The following is an 18329-nucleotide window of genomic DNA, read 5'->3' on the forward strand; positions in this document are numbered from 1 at the left end:
AGAAAAATCAAGAGCTTCTCTCAGGTACAGAACTACTTGTTGTTATTGTTTTTGAGACAGTCTCTCCATGTAGCAGAGCCTGGTTTCAAAACTCCTGATTATCCTTAGTCTCCCGGGCACTGGGATTACAGGCTTGTGTCACACAAAGTCTGGCACACTCTACTTTTTTGGTATCCAGAGGAAAACAGAATTAACAAGTAACTGTCCCTACTTAAATGCCATCCAGTATTATTCGCAATCAAGCAAATCGAATCACCCTTTTTGTCTTAATGCATTTATCAAATAAATTTTTTACTTTCAATATTAAAGAAACAGACTATATCCACTGTGAAATATTTCATATGTAGTATTTTTCTTTTATTCTTCCCAGGAAGCAGAGAGTATTCAGTCATAAGGAGGATGCATGGGTCGGGGGAGAAAAGGGCAGAGAAAGGAAGGAAGGAAAGAGAAGTAAACTCAAAATGATGGGCAAGCACCTTCCACCATGACTGGCGTTGGACACAGCAGATGACGCAGCGCGGAGAGTCAGGACCCTGCAGGAAGGAGCGGGCAGCATGAAAATGGAAGGAGGAAGTGAATTCTCTAAGGGGTGGCAAAGTAACTAACCTCAACTACGCCATGTTGCCTCCCAAGGGAATAATTGTCAACAGACTAGTTTAAAAGTCTTCTAAATAAGGTCAGAATAAGTTATAACCAAATTTGTTATTAAAACAGACTCCAGCCTTAGCATTGAACACAGGCGTCTCAGAACGGTGACAGTCCAATATGGTTCGGTTATAATCTCCAAGGAGGGGGCTGGGCTGAGGATGTGGAATAACTCAGAGAGCTTCCAAGTCCTAATGACTCTGGTATAAACACAAGTGATTAGTTCAATTGTTGCTGCAGACTATTTTTTTAGGGCAGCGCAATAAACCCAATAATGTCCAGATCTACTAAAAATTTTTCTTTCACTTTCCCATACACCAGAAAGTAAGCTAATAACACCCCACCATGAGTGCTGTCAAGCTAAACCCCTCCGCCGCTGAATGCATACCCAGGATAAACCTCCCTCCACTTTCCATTCCTCCACCCACGTTAGAATAAGGCCCTGGGGACCTCTCTACATCACCCGTCCACACAGTGTCCCAGGCACCAGCCCGACTGGCCCAATCAGTACCAAGAAAAGAACAAACTAAAAAAGATTAATTCACAGATGTTCATGCATTTCACACACACTGTGCCCCATGGCCTGTTGCTAGGGCAACAGGAGACCACCAGTGTGCACTTTATTGGCTTTATGAAGTGCGTCTCAGGGACTACAGTCCGAGAAATGCTGCATAATAATAGTGTGGCTTTTCTAAAGCCTTGTTTTGTGTTTATCCACGTTTAACCTTCTGAGTGTTATAAAGAGCAGCATTACATATAGCCTCCGCCCCTGTCCCCCACGTCCACTATGATACCACAGCTTTCTATCTGGAAACATTAAAATGCATGTCGTAGGGGTCCATTTTGGGAAAACCTATGTTAAACTGCTCAACCAGTCCCCTGGCAAGGAAAAAAAGGGGACACAAAACTACTTAGAGATCACTGTGTCAGTGCAACCGACCGACGATACCAACACCCCGGGCCACATGGAAACCACAAAGCTGAGACACTCATTTTCTAAACATCCAGAAGCTAGTTTTCGCTACCAGGGAGTCTGTTTTAATAGGATGTAACAGCAGAACCAGCAGGCTCCTCAGGCCAGAGTCTCACAGTGCCATCCCAGAAAACTTCCGTGGTGACGGGGAGTGCTGTCTGTATCTCCACCACCATTACAAATTCACTGTGTGACACATGGGGCTACTGGCCACGTGGTGTGTGGCTAGTGCAACTGAAAGGCTAGGTGTTAAATTTTATTTCTTGTTAACTAATTTATCTTTAAAAAGTCTCCCGTGACTAATGGCTACCATATTGGACAGCACAGCCTTTAGAGGTTTACCAGATGACTAACGCTTTTAAAAGTTGCTGCAAAGCTGCCTCTGCACGCTTCTGGTTTCTGCTTGATTCATAAAAATATAGCTTCAAGTAAACATCCACAGGATGGTCTCACTCACTGTGCAGCTAGACAAAGCCTTTGGAGCCAATCATCCAATCAGTCTGGATCTATGTAAAGAAGCCCAGGGAGCAAGACTAACCCCTCACTCCCCACCACCTCCATCCCCACCCAGGTTGAGAGGTTAAAATCACAAATGTCCCAACTCTCAAGGCAGCAGCACAGATCAAGTGTTAATCTAAGGGGAGGGGGTGGGTGAGGGGGAGAATATAGGCTGGCAGCAACAAGGGAAGATCTGGAATGAAGAGGAGAAAAATAAAGCCACTGAATAGATCAATAGAAGCAACAGCTTACATTCAGATTCACAGAAGAACACACTGAGACAATCATTTCCTGGGAAAAGCTCAAGCCTAATGAGAATTTACTTTGCTCCTTTATGCAACAGCCAGCCCTTTTGTGGCACGGGCTTCCTGACTGACAGGAACCCGGGGCCCCTTAATAGGATTTCCATATTATTTCCAACACCTGCCCAGAAGTTATTTGTTTACATTGAAGGAGGCAAGATTCTCAAATCAGACATCTGCTTCTAGTTCAGGCATATCTTAGGAAACCATCTAGAAAGCAGCTTTGTTACCATGGTGACATTTTTATTTTCCTCCTTTAGTTGGCTCAAAACATTAGCATTTCCAATTTTATTTTGTTGTTCAAAAGGCCAAATGTCGCTCAAAAAAAAAAAAAAAGTTTTAGAAAAGCTAAATAGAATTCTCAAAATTTTCCAGATTAAAATGACCATAAGAAGGAATAAATAAAAAATGAGGTGTTATTATGTTGCCTGTGGATATCTCTCACTGGGTGGTATCACCAAATTATTTCCCCTCCCTCAATCCTTTCTTCTTTCCCTCAAATCTGAACAGCCAGAATCTCAAAAAGGTACCAATTTTAAAAAGATTCAAGAATCCTATAGAATGTGATACAATTAAATAATGAGATATTTCCACGAAAAAAAAGTTCCTCACAGTCACTTTAGCATCATATTTTGGAAAGGTCACTTACAATAAGAATACTTACGACATCTTAACCTCCACCTTAATGCCCGCAATTCAGTAAAAGGGGAGAATGGCGAGGGAGAGAAAAATGTAAGCTTTTCGCATTAGTAGCTGCAGAGGGGGTAAAATACTGAACTGTGAAAAAAAGGTGGACAGTGCATGAGCATGCTGCGTGTATGCACGCTGTTCTGCTTTCCAGTGAAGCAGCACCAGGTCCACCCCTCAACGCAGGTGTAGAATGGTACTACTCCACCACCAAGGACAACCATCTCCAAATAAACAGGAAGTTTCTTAAAACCAGTAACAGTAGTCGCAGCCTAAAACAGGTTTTAAAGTAGTATATTTTATTACAAATGGAAATAATTGGATTTGTTCCAGTTAATCAATAATCTGATAAAGGAATGTGACGTATTGCTTAGTACTTAGATTCAAACAAACTAAATATTCAATTCTAACACTTAAAGTTTTATTTAGATTGTCTAATCTAAGCAGCATCACTCTTGAAATCATTTTATTAATTCCATTTAACACAAATGTATTTAAAAAATTCAAAAGTACTACTTGACCCTCAGCAAACTTCCTTTCTAACAGCCCTTCTGTCATGAGGCCTAAAGGGAAATTCTGTTCAGCTGGCTAAGGCAGTTGCCATGGTAATAATTAGGCATGACTTATCAAGTCCAAAAACAGGACCCTTATTAGTGGTGGCCCCAAAGTGCATAAAGTTTCTGAACCCAGAAGATATGAGTTAATCATATCATCATAAAACAAAATACATAGTTTGGATAAAAGCTAAGTGTTATGGCTTATCTCTAGATGCCCCCCCAAAGTCTTATGGGGTCATATGTGGGGATTTTCAGAAGTAGCTGGATTAGAATGTATGACACTGGGAGTAAGGACACGATGTGATACCCTGGGGAGGGGTAGCCGGAGAGAAGATAACAGAAAGAAGGCTGCCTTTGCTTGCTGCTGTTGCCTGTTGCTTTGCTGCCTTCTGTCTGCCATGACCTGTTTCTCTTCTGCCAAGCCACCCTGCTTGGGAGCTGCTGCTTACAGCCTGAAACCTCTACAAACTGTGAGCCTTTACATAAACTTTCCCTACTTTAGCTTTGGGCACTGAGTATTTTGTCTCAGCAACGAGAAAAGAAAAACACTGTGTGTTGCAAAAATCCAAGAAAAAGAAAAGTAAGAAGTATGACACTGAGAAAAAGCAAAGTAAAGAAGTATGACAGACTTTTCTACAGGGGGTTATTATTATTATCAGAATATATATATATAAAAGATGATGAATCATTTTTGGGAATATTTTTACTGGGGGAATTATCTACACTTTGAAAAACAAATGTTTTGAAATTTAAGTGCCAGTTAAATAAATCTTGGGCCTCTCTACAAAAATTTTAAATGTCGAAACACAAACCTAATGGCATTAATTTACAAGATATAAAATGTATTCTACTTAAGAAGATCAAAGGCAATAAACATTAGGATGACAATGTCTAGGAACAGCGTTCTAGTTTAAGGGGAAAAAGAATGAAACCACCATTGCCACAAAGGGCTGGGGAAGGCAGACCTGACAATCAGCAGGCCCTGGTAATTAGTAGTATTTGTGCTGCTTCAGCAACCACTGGAAGAGGGGGCCACAAAATCAGTGCTCCTCCCCCTACCCCACACAGTCGATCCATTCATGGTTACCACCTGAGGACAAGCTATGCCCCAAAGACATTTATTCACCTGTTCCACAAATAAACAGTTACTATACATTTTCTAGAATTAGGGCACCTGTTACACTTCACACAGCTTACATGCCTAGAGGCAGGCATCAATTAATACTGAAAAATTTTTGTATCACAAACCAATAGAACAAAAGTTCCTGATTGTTCTTTGATAAGGTAACAATAAATAGTAAAACACATGGTAGAAACAAACACTTGCTTTGAAAGAAGTAAAATAACAAACAGTGCTAAAATACTTAATTTCAAATTACTATTGTATTTTAATTTCAAAATTACCAGTGGGTTTTGGAAAAAGTTACATTAAATCCTTGCAAAGCAGATGCTAAAAAGTTAAACTAAGGCCAAAGATGGAGCTTAGTGGTAGAGCACTTGCCTAGCATATGTAGGTTCTGGCTTTAATCTGTACTATAGGGAGGAAAAAAAAAAAACAAAAAAACCTATCCCAACACCACCCAACCTCTAAAATAAAATACAACGACCACTGTGTTTATTTAGCTAATTATATGGCCAATTCTACTTATGAAATATACCCTACAGTGTTAAGATTTTTACTTCAAAACTCATTTCTAGGATAGGATCGAATGAAACACAAGAAAACACCCCAACTTCCTCAAGGTGTTAAAGAATACCTGAATCACACTAGGAAGGGCCTTTTTCTCGTAATGAAGGAATGGGATAAAAGAATCAAATCTAAGTTTGTATGTATGTGTTGGTGATGAACAGTGAACTTTACTAATAATCAAAAGGTAAAATATCTACGAACTTGTGCTCATGATCAATGAAGTGTCCTGTCAGTATCCTTTGTGCTTTACATACAGACTATAATGTATTTGAAGTTTTAGAAAAATGTCCAAATATAAGTATTGCTTAAAATTGGCTTTTTAAAGTACATTTTTAAATAAGACTTTAAGAATATATTAAATACCACTACTTCTTTATGGGTGGTGTCCTTGAGTCCTCATACCCCAATAGGAATTCTCTCTCACTACATTTCTAGCTCCTTGAAGGCAAGAATCTTAATCTTTGTGGAAATGTGTAAGAGAAAAAGCAAGGATTAGTTTGAGAAGGGAATTATTGAATTACCCAGTATCATAAACATTCTAAAAAGTGGGACTCATATGAATGGAGAGCTAGGAATTATCACAACAAAATGGAATTGGCTTTATTTGGATCTAATTTAATCTGATCCCTGCCTACCTGTGCTGAGGATTAAACCCAGGGCCTTCTGCAAGCTAGGCAAGCACTGTACCTGTGAGCTACATATCTGGTCCCATGTTAATTACTTGAAATAATCAAAGTTGAATTATAGGATAGATATAAGGAGATATCAAATAATTATTTTTACTAAGAGATTAAAGGCATTACGGTAATCTAAAATATATGACCGTTAGTTAGAGATGTTTGTTTTACACAGAGTATTTGAGGGCAAAGTGCATACTTACCTGGAATTTGCTTTAAAAATGAGGTGTAATCAAAAGTACAGTGAACGTTTACTTTTAAAAGTAATTATTACAGTAATTATTACACAGTGTCATTAATTTCCTTCAAAATGCTCCCCTTTGCATTACAAACACTTCTCCCTTTGTTCTTGCCACTTTCTGAAGAAGCTGTGGATGTCTTCAATTTGTGACTCTACAAGTATGATCGAAAATACAGAGCGCAGATGCCACGTCAGCCAGTAGCAAGGCAGGATTCTAGGAACACTATACTAGGTTCTGAACTACCTTGTTTTTCTGAGGCGACACTGTAGGGCTTCCACCTCTTCCTCAGAGTTGGAATGACCATGAAAAGTAAGCATTTCAATCAACTCAGGGGACCGAGGCAGCCACAACAGCACAACTAAAGACATGAAAGAGGGCTCACAGAACCTCTTCAGAAGGTGGCAAGAATGATGGTGTGCATGTTCACAGCCAGGAAAAGGATCCAGAAGGGATTAATGACAATGGGTCTTTTACATTTTTAAAATTTAAACATCTAACGTACATATGATCATACTTTATCCTTCAGTGAAGAGAAAGGAACAGATGAAATGTGTTTAAGTACTACAGCTCCTATACACAGATGGTGGATGCATGGAAAGACCAGCAAGATATAAACATATCTATAAATACATATACATATATATTTATATATCTGTATACATTTGTACTATATTAGTACTTTATGCTAACTTTTAACAATGGAGAATAAAACTGAAATATTCAAAGAGCTTTCCTTTGAGAAGGACACTAGCTATCTGACTTCGAGCAAGGCCTTCACACCTTTAAAACTTCCACCAGGAATGAAATAAGGTAAGTATAACACCAATTTTAGTAAGTAAAATCTAAACACACATGCAGTGCATGTGTAATCAAGTGGGTAGGTTGGAGGGTCCAAGCCACAGCTCCTAATCAGATAACCTCTTTGATTAGCGAAGACTGAGGGAGAAATAGGTATTAAAACCAAGTCCACTACAGTTTGGCTTGTTTGTTTACTTACTCTGATTTATTGATTTCATCCATTCCTCCCTTTTAAATTTAGCCTTCTATAATTTTATGTCTTTGTCTTTTTCACAAGGTGTCTTTTTGGTCTGCAGAAATGTGAATTTATGTTAGGAAGCTTTCTGCCAGCGGGAAGTATTCCTATCTTGAGGGTATATGGGAGGAAGGGCGGGTTAAAAAGAAAACTTCCTGGGCCACCTCTTTCCTCCTTAAAGTAGCTTCTCTGCACTGTGCCTGTGGAGCATTGCAAAGGGTTAAAGATGATAAAAGCACACACGTCCCACACAGCATTCTTGGAGACAGGAGAAGCAGGTGTGGCGTGAGGGGCAAGGCACACAGGTTACACAAGACGACGCGGCACCTTGACCATTACATTTTATTGTGCAAAGTGAGCTGGCAAGTACAAGTAACAATTCTAATTCAGGCTGACAACCGACTTCCACCCGTAACACCCAACTAATGAGGCAAAAGTGCTTTCTTGCTCTGACTCACTCACTTTAATCTGCACACAAAAATAACCTTCTTCTAATTTTCCACTGATAAATCTTTACTGCTAACAGAGAATAACTGAGAGAGAAAACAGAATTGCAACATGTGATGCTTGAGCCATCCACCCAGAGCAAACTCCAAAATACACAAAGCGAAAACAAACCACTATGAAAGCCTTTCAATGAAACAAGAATTCAGAGGATAAAGTGCACATACACACACCCACAGAAAAAGCATTCAGTTGGAAAATTATATGCACATTTTTTAAAAGTGCACCATCCAGACTCACCATACTACCAAAAATTACAAAAACTTGATATGCAGTTCGATAATGGTTCATTGTCTGAGAACATACTCAAACATGACATGTGGGGTTACATTGGTATAGAGGGGGCTGGGGATTTAGCTCAGTGGCACAGCGCCTGCCTGGCAAGCACAAGGTCATGAGTTCGACTCCCGGTACCGGAAAAAAAAACCAAAAACCAAAAAGAAAAAGAAAAAAAGTTGGTATAGAGGTTTGGGAGAGCAATTTGGGAATGCACAAGTCAAATCAGAGAAGGTCACTGCTTCAAGATAGACAACTATACAGATAGGAAAGGCACATAATAAAAATGCACAGTAGCAGCAACTTGGGAGAAGTCACGGAGTAATCAGTACTGGAGGAAAGTGAATTCTGCTATCTGAATTGAAGATGGGCCTTGATTTGGGTGCCTATATAAGAACTATGAGGGCACTGGAGGTTAGAGGAGGCTAACAAGGCTATAATTTCTCAACTTCCTAACAAGTTTTAGGCAATTTGCCCTTCCTCGCTCTGAACCGTTACCCGCGTTTCACCCCTCTCAGATGAAAACTGCAGAGGGATCTGAGATCTGATGACCTGCAGCATGTGACTCTCGCTCTTGATCTGGTACCTCTGGCGGCCCGACCGGAAGGCTCCTGGCAGCACGGGGAGGTCATCTCTGGAGGTCATTTTGGAGCCAACCATTTCCACCCCTTCACTCTCAGTAGGAAGGACCAGCAGTACACTACCAGTTCCAAGAGAAAGCTCCACTTAGAAGAGGAACCCAGTCTATGGGTTTGCCCAAGAGCTAAACTGGGGCTTTCTATTCTAACATGAAGAGTAAGAATAGACCACAGTCTGAATTTTCATTATTTTCAGGCCTCAAATCCAAGACTCACACTGAGCACACAGTTACTGGAGAGTCAGTGACAGATAAGCGAGGCTACAGAGGTCATGGCCCTTACTTCAACAGCCCCACTCCACACATGGTTCTAGTTTCTCATCACCAAGGAAAGAGATCCTTGGACTCCTATGGTGCTTCCTCCTTTAGGTCCATATTTATATTCTCTCCCCTTGTTGAAAAACTTCAGACAGAAGTCTGCAAATAACAGGCTTAGGAATGAACTTGGCTACTGGAGCTACAGAAAACAAGATCAATAAAGCCAATAGCGTGTGATTTAATAGCCACAGAACTTCCAAGCAGAGACAAGAAAAAGAAGAAAAAGGCCCAACAATTTAACAAGTGATTTCTTTCATTTCACTTGGCACCTAAAGGTAAAGCACTTTAATTACCTAAATCTTTACAGTAAGTTTAAATTTACATTTTATAAGCTATTCTGAAATCTGCCCTGTTTAATAATCTGTAAAATCAAGGAAACATTTTAAAATGTCTCTCACAATTAAACTCATCCACAACCCCGTATAAATCAAAATTTTGCTACCATATCAAAATGTTACAATGGGGCTGTATAACATTGCCCACATTCTCATTACATGCAACACTAATTACTACCAGCAGATTCGGAATTTTCTGCACATTAGAGGCTTTTAGAGGAGCTATAAAAAATTTCAGGCACCATTAATTTAAATTTGTATTGAAATTTCCTTTTGACAGATGGCCAAAAATTACTTATTATTTAGAGTACCAGAGCTGCCTGTTTGCACATTAGAAGAGGAAAGGGAAAAATTAAAAGCAAGAAGGAAATTTATGTCACGTTCATTACCTGTTAAATGTTAAGGAGCATTATCCTGCATGAATAAATTATTTCATACAAGCCCAATTCAGCTGCAGGCAACTGGCACACTCTGACTGATAAAAACCCGCTTGAGTCACAAGCCGACAATCATAAAAGCCCCTCTTAACCAGGAATCACTTAGCAGAGGATAGGAACGATCAGCAGAACAAGCAACAGACTGCTTTGTTGAGCCTCACAGACCACATTTAAGAAAACCAGCAAACTATTTCACCTCACATAACTATGGCAGCACAGCCCCAGACCTGCTAAGATGCAACTTCGAGTTTGAGAATGCCCCCTCCTCACAGTCACCATGCTATAATAAATCAAGGCAAAACCATCCACTTCTAATTTCTTTGTTTTTCCCCTGGCTTCTAGCTACACAGGCACTTCCAAACTCACTGTGAATGATTACAGACGACTTCAGAATATACCCAGCTCTTGCATGAGGGAATATAAAATGTAATTGACATGAAAGTGTGCACTGGAGTATAAATATTTTCAGTCTGCTAGGCATGGGGCATGAGGAGACTTTTGCTTAGTTAACTGGCCTGCCTAGAGGTATGGATCACAAGAAACCAGGGGACAGATTACAGTATGGCCTCAGAATAACCAGACAGGCCTTCCTAGCGCTGCTATCAGTTAATTCTGGTCACTGCCTTTACTTACTATTGCAAAGTACACGTGTGGAACACTTCAGAGTGTTTTTTAATCTAGGTACTGATATACATATTATGCAACAAAATATAAAACTATAAATGTGTAATTAAATAATATAATGCATACAGTTCCGATTTTAAATGTTGACATCTATATGGAATTGCAAATGTCCTTTCAAATTAAGAAAGATTCTGGAAGGGTAAAATAGATACATTGAATGTGTATTTTCCATTATTCATGGGGCAGAAAAAAACCCTTAAGAGCCTCAGAAATGTTTATTTTATTGTAAAGGACAAGGAGTAAAGTAATATTCAAAGTAACAGCCTAGACTGTTGCAGGGAAAGATCTTAGTCTTCATATACATAGTTTCACTAAAAACTGCAAGAGATTTAACTAAGTTACACAACATTCAAATACTGTAAAATACAGAAAGAGAAATGACAGAATCTGTCCTTTGGCCAACAATTGAGAACTGTCTTTCCTTTGTAATCTAAGATTTAACTAAGTTACACAACATTCAAATACTATAAAATACAGAAAGAGAAATGACAGAATCTGTCCTTTGGCCAACAATTGAGAACTGTCTTTCCTTTGTAATCTATAAGTAATGCAATGTCAAATGTAACATAATCATGCATAATACAGTGGCATATTTACAATGTAACTGGCTCAGAGTGATCAAAGCAACTTTCAACTTTCACACTTTACTCACTTCCTGTGATGGCAGACTGTTTTTCCCATTTGCTTATTAAAGAAATTCAAGTTTCTTTAGCATATCCCACTCAGACCTTAGGCATCTACAAACAACAGCACCCTAAACACTTTCCCTGTTTACCTACAACTTCTCTATAAAGAGATACAGAGGCAGATAAGACAAATGCAAACAGAGAGAATTAACTACCACCATAGAAACCAAGATGTTAAAAAGAAAGAGAAAAGGCTTTCTGGTAAATAGCAATGCTTTCTGGTAAATAGCAATGCTTTTAAACAATTTTTAAAAAATTTCTTTTGAGGTGCTAGGGATTAAACCCAGGGCCTCATACGTGCCACGCCCATACTCTTCCACTGAACTATGACATCCAAACAAATATTCTGGTGCTGAATTTTGTAGAATGGAATTGTCTCTCAAATGAAACTGGTATACGCATTTCCTTATGAATCAACAAATAAGTTGACTTAACTTTCCTTGTTCTTATCTTATAGCCAAAGCTCAAGTGAAGAAAAAGAATTATTCTTTTTCACACGAGAGGACATAATAAAATGAGCAATACAAGCCTCATCTTATAATTCAACTTTGCTCTACAAATCTGATTCTGATAGAGAAACTAGACCATATTCAAAGATACCACCCACACACTAGAAAGTCAGTTAACTACTATTTGGTAAAAGCTCACCATATTATTCTCTAAACCTCAAAACATCTATGATTTGACTTATTTCAATCATTTAGAACCCTTTTAAGCATTTCTTTATCTGTGCATTTTGAGTCCTACCTTGATGGAGTCTCTGTCTATAGGCAAAACAGCAGCAATACAAGCAGACAAAGTGGTGGGAAGAAGGAAAAAAGAAAAGTACCAGTTAGTTTACACAAAATCATGCATTTATCAAACTTGATCTCTGCTAAATAATAAATCACACAGATGTCAACTGTGCTACCAAGTTAATTATTAATATGACTCTTACCAGATTTCACAAAGCACCAATCTACCTTTGACACAATTTCAGAAGGACCAAAGCTAGACCTTATTATTTGTATATCTTATTGATTTTTCTGCTTATAAAAGTATTTACATTCATGAGTCAACTCTGTACCATAGCATTAAGATAACCAAAAGGCAAATATTACAGTGTTTCTAACATGAGAAATGGTAAATCTATGCTTATTTGATAAAATAATTTACCCAAGAATATAATGCACAGTAAGGACACTGAAACAGGAGTAGATACAAGCTGCTAATTATGAACCATGCCCTGCAGACCAATGAGCCACACAAAAGGAATGCTGCAAGGTAATTTTGCATTTTTTTTTGTCATTAGCTACTAGCGATTATTCAAATACAAACATACAACTTCTTTTGTATTATTCAAATACAAACATACAACATACAACGTGTATTCAAATACAAGCATACATAGTATCATATCAAAGTTTCTCTGCCCCATCACCTTCCTTAGGGAAGGAAGGAAGCTAATCTGGAGAAAGCACAACTGGCCTTTAAATCAATTAATGGCATAAGTAATTGTGTTATCCTTATTGGAAAAAATTAGGACAGATTTAATGCTTCTGCACAGACTAGGTGAGAGAGGTAGTTAAGTCAACTGACTTCATTAATTCGTCTTCTACTCCTCAATTACCTAGACTAATAGAATCGTTTTCGTATCTGTGAGATTTTTATGGCCCTCTGTCAGTTTGGTGGATTTATAATAATTGATCTGGTCAAATATGGAGTGATTCTTCATCAGTAAGTCTTTCCCCAAAGTCAGTCTGGTTACAATTAGTAACCAGTAATGGAACCAGTAACCAGTAATAGAACCAATAACCAGTAATGGAACACACTACTTCAACCACAGGACATCACAGGACTTCATTACCGATTAAAACTTGGGAAACAAAGTAGTAGCAAGGCATCAAAGGCAACAGACCTCTCTGCCTCTGGGGAATATGTCCATTTTTACCAACCACACAAGTGTCATTTGGCAAACGACTGCTTCCGATCATGGCTTTACCTTCTAGCAGAAATCCACTGTTTGTCACTGGTAAAATTTAACTTAGAGACAGAATCAACAATGGCATCTAGAACCTACTCTCAGCATCAGGTGGCCAGTCCCAGCCTGATACCCTAAGAGCATGGCTCACCTCTTTGGTGATCGTTGTCATGGTGCTTCTTCTCATCTTTAATTGGAAGATGGGACTGACCTCCCAGGGCACTGGAGAGGGCCAGGAGCCCGGCACTACTGCCAATGGGCGGGATGGCAGGCGGCTGAAGCCCCGAAGGGTGCGGCGTGAGCGGCACTGGCAGACCATGTCCATGTGACAAATGCTGAGCCTGGAGTTGTTGCTGCTGTGAACAATCAGACCTAGATATTGAATTTGTCCCCTATATTCACCCCTCCCCCCACCGAAAAGGAGCAGCACATGGAGAAGGGAAGCGCTAGCTCTCGGGAAGGAAACATTTGCCCCCACCCCCAGAGTGTGCATTCTTGAAAAAGTGAGGGAGAGATGTGGACTCGATGAATACTACCTTTCTTGCTTCAATTTGGGGATTTTGAACATCCACTGCAAATAACTTTAGTTTTAAGACATGAACTTATGTAACTTTTAAGAGCTGAAAAATCAGACTTTTTGAAAATCCCCTGCATTTTGTTCTTAAAAAAAAAAGTCCAGCTATGATACACTTCTAATCAAAACATATACATGAATAACTGTTAAAGCAGTTATGTTAAACAAAAAAAGCTGAAAATTGAGAAAATTAGTGTTAAACAGTGCTCCCAGAACCACTGCGCAGCAGGCAGCCAGAGTTAATTTGAAAGAGAAAACCTGAATTAACAACCCAGAAAAGGAAACTGGTTGCAGCCACCGTTTTAAGCCCTTTAAGTGTCCTCAGCGGTACTTGAGTAAATTACTAAAGAAAATCTAATGTAGCAAGGCTTGGGTCCTCCTGTAGGCTTGCTCAATAACGCTGAAATAATTGGGCACTCTGTGCACGTTTAGTGATGCTCGAATGAAAAGCTAGAGGCCTGCCCTTGTACTCTTCTCCGGCGGCCGGCTCTGTGTTGTGACAGGTTTATTTGAGTGGGACTGTGATGCATGCACCAGTAACTGCGCTGACAAGAGTTTAAAGTCATTTTTACCAGCACACTGGCAACACAGAGAAAGCCCTCGAGAGGCTGGGATGGGAGTGCTTGACCTCAGCGAGCCACCTCAAGCTCTGCTGCAGAGGAGCTGCTTCTTCAGAGGGAAAGGAAGAGGAGGAGGAGTTAAGCCTACCCCTCAACAGGAGTCCCTTCAGCTGCAACTCTGCTAACAATATTCCACCAGAAAAAGCGCCGGGTAATTCTTAGACTAACATCTGAAGCATTTAAATATTACTTACTGCCTTTAAATAAATCACTTTAGTCCTAACCTAAGATAGCCAAAGAGTTCCAGCCGTATTTTGCTTTCTAAGTCGGATTTCACAAAATAGCTCCTAAAATTATTATAGGAAGGACTTTAAAATGTCTTTTTAAAATCTTTCCAAGGAAACAGTGAACTTTTCTCCAAATTACTTTTTTCTTTCTCCTATATTTGACCATCACAGTCAAAGTAGGGTATTAATTAGCTCTTTTCTCCTATTTACCTGCACATATTTTCTGGCTCCATGCACTTAAAATAGAGTCAGTAAAATGAAGTACAGACACCTAAGTTGAGTTAACATACATGGAACTGAAAATAGGAGTGGTTCTCATACTCCATCCCCAACACCTGCCAACCAAGCCTCTCTCGCAAAGCCCTGGCAAAGCTTTTTCTACCGGGGTAGCCTTAGAATTAGATAGTTCTTCATTTCATGGATAAAACCATCTTCATGCTTCTTTACACACTGTTATTTAGCTATTGTCAAAAAGTACGAGCACACAATTATATTTTCTAAATGTGTAGAAAATAACATAAAAACACCAAACAAAATTTATGTAAACAGGTGACAAATCTGCTCCAAAACCTTGTTCAACTTATTGGCAAGAAATCGTTCTCTTTTTTTCTCTAAATTCTCCTAATATTTCACATGCACTTTCTACTTCTAAGTTCAACTGGCAGAAACTTGCAAGAGCCTATACAGAGCTGTCTTACCTCTCCTTAGATTCTAAGCTCTTGAGTCTGCACCTGACACAAACTAACCCTAGCTAACTTCAGACACTGAAACATTTACATAGTATTTGATGCATTAACAAACGTGTTTCATGAGACATTTCAAGAACAGCCTCTCCTCCAAAACCAATACCTTCCACGATTCAAATTTTTTTGCATTTATTCTCTTACACGGTAAAAATGAAGCAGAAACTGCCTCATTTTTCCATTAGACCTCATCCTTTTCAAAGGCAGAAACTACATCCCAGTTTGTTTTGCACATGGCATCCATAGTAGAGACTTCCTGAGAGCCTCAACACAGCTCTTAGAGGACCTCGGCCTCTCCTCCTTCACGCCCACCTGAGAAGAAGGCTCCTTTCCTCCCCAACCCGGACCCTTTCCTGCCTGCACAGCCACAGGATCTTTTCTCCTTTGTTTCACTGCTCCTTCAATTCGTCCTCTCTCTCCCTCACACCTCCAAGTCGTCCTCTGTCACTGGCTGTGTCCTTCTGCTTGTCAGCTCACTACCGGAGTCACTAACATCTGACTGCAGAGGAAGTGCCCGTGTAGAATCAAGAGAACTCGAGGTAGCACTTCCTCGGGGCAGACAGAACCCACTACTTTAATCACTTTTCGTGTGCTCCACTGCCTCTCACACAGTGCTGAAGCACAACTGGCATTTGACAAATATCTGATAAATTTAATAAAAACAACCTTCTTTCGCCATCTTCCATCATCACACTGCCACACTTCTTTAAAGACTTACGTCAATCTGTGGGTACCGCTGCTCGTCAGCTCCCGGGCTACACAGGCGCGCGCACACACTTCGTACCCTGCCGTCAGACCCACTATTCTCATGAACCTGAGGGCCATACTCCAACAGACTGATTCTAGATTTTAGTCTGATCTGTGAGCTCTCTGCAGCCATGGACGAATGAAACTGTTCTAGATGAAACCCCTTTTTTGGCTTCAAAACTCGATGCAATCACCACAGCCAGCCTTACTGCCACTCTCTAAATGTTCCAGTTGTATTTCCTCCGGGGACGTTTCTCCCTTACTGCCCTCTGACAGTCACTTGCCTGTCACTTTGCCTATGTGCAAATTTGTTCTCACAACTCTGTCTCCTAAGCTTCCCTACCCTGAGCCTAACTTCTTGCCAGATGATTCTACTTGGCAGGCCAGCACTACCTGACGTGAGAGCGTGTGACCTAAGACTCCCAGGCAACACACACTGGCTCGAGTTACCAGTCACCATTTTTCTGTAGCCCTAGATTCATAATCACGGAATCTGGTAAATTCTCAAATAATTCCTTGTGTTTCTACCGTGAGGAGCCCTTCTTAGCACTTCGCACATGCATTTTTAAGCCTGCATCAGCTCAGGTCAGTCCACTGTACTGCATCACCAAGAGCAGGTTTTTTTGCTGTAAATTCACGTCATGCGTGTGTTTTAGAAAACCCCCCACGTGACTTATTTAAGTTTTACTCATTTATCTCAGCACAGCCCATGTTTTCCATGGCCTCTTCAAACATCCTGTCTGCCAATTACCTTAGAGCATTCTTTTTACCATTTGTTGACAAATGTTGTTGTCTTACAAAGATTACTCTTTACTTCCAAAAACAATAGACCTCGTTTATCTAAAATTAAAAGTTCAAGTTTCTCAGCACTCAAGATCTTCTATAAACCAGCATTAGCCTCCCTTGGCAAACTTGTGAGCAATGCTCTCCAGGAAATACCCTCTTCACCTTGGCTCAAGCAAACGAATCTCTACTTTGGCCTCTAAGCACTGACAGCATGAAAGTCCAAGACCATTTGTGTGACACTGTATGATTCAGGACAACAGAGACAAAATTATTACTCTCAATCATCTCACAGTACCTAAGTATTTCTTATTCTTAGTAGGTGTTCAAACCTAAGGTCAGCACTGACACTAAAAACTGATGAATTTTGACTCTATTTTTCTTGTAGATGACACTTTTCAGAATTTAAAATGTAACGAAATAAATGAAGATGTTAGCATTTCCTACAATCAACTTGCATTTGGAAAATTTAAAAGTGAACACCAACAACTTAAAATGAGCATGCAAAATATGTATTTCTAGTGATGAACTTTTAATTCAATTCTTAATGTTACAAACTATACACGGGTTCAAGTACAACTGTCACGGATCTTTCCCTAAATTAATGAACTCAAACTATTTAGTTTATACATCCATATATTTGCAGGTTTTCATGAGTTAAATTCCTGCAGCAGAGTTCCCAGATACTTATTACCTTGCTTCTACTAATGTTAACATTTTATATAACCAGAGAATTTATCAAAACTAAGAAAGTAACTCAAGCCCGTTATTACTATTAACCAAACTAAAAACTTCATTCAGGTTTCCCTAGTTACTCATTAATGCAATTTTTGTGTCCCAGAATTCAAATCAGGACATTACATACAGAGGTTTTGATTTTTCACTTCTTGTATGAAAAGTCCTTCCAAAGATCTCAGGGATGGCAACAGTCATATCATTTAATAAAATATGCCTTGAACTTAGAAGCAAAAAGAAAGGGATTGTCATAAACTCATGGCACAAGCTGCCCATTACACACACAAAATATCAAACAAAACATCATATGCAGTATGGCATCTTGCAGAAAGGAACAATTTTCATGAAGTGCTTTTAATCCTTTTATGCTTAGTGTTCCATTTTTGGAACACCCATAAAATAGAACATAATAAAATTTTTCTCTTCAAATTCTTGCTTCTTGAATTGTCTTAGGAAACATATATGAATTTCATGCAAAAATTTAAAAAACTGCAATCTTTGGCATAAATGGGATGAAATATAAAACTGTATGTTTGATATTTAATTGCCCCAAGAGGTATACGGGAAAAATACAGACATGAAACATTACCGATACTGGAGTATCACAACTGGTTTTAAAATGCTTATAATCCTAAAACCCACTTCTTTGTGTATTTATTGGCTATAATAAACTGCTCTGTTAACTCCTCACCTCAGAAACTAGAAGTGGAGTGTCAGACCTACTAGGGAATTGATAACGATTTGTGAACAAGACATTTT

At 39.3% G+C, this 18329-nt stretch overlaps 1 protein-coding gene across 1 annotated transcript in view; it reads right to left on the bottom strand.

The window, feature by feature from the left end:
- Tle4 (transducin-like enhancer of split 4) overlaps nucleotides 1-18329 on the bottom strand; it is a gene marked incomplete at its 5' end in the record, with an annotated part of 137261 nt that overhangs the window by 53483 nt on the left and 65449 nt on the right. The window contains 2 exon segments of the mRNA XM_013507550.1: nucleotides 11929-11945; nucleotides 13293-13497. Coding sequence (XP_013363004.1) covers nucleotides 11929-11945; nucleotides 13293-13497 — 222 coding nt within the window.

Source organism: Chinchilla lanigera, unplaced genomic scaffold (genome assembly GCF_000276665.1).
Source record: "Chinchilla lanigera isolate Chin_1 unplaced genomic scaffold, ChiLan1.0 scaffold00129, whole genome shotgun sequence".
Taxonomy (NCBI): Eukaryota; Metazoa; Chordata; class Mammalia; order Rodentia; family Chinchillidae; genus Chinchilla; species Chinchilla lanigera.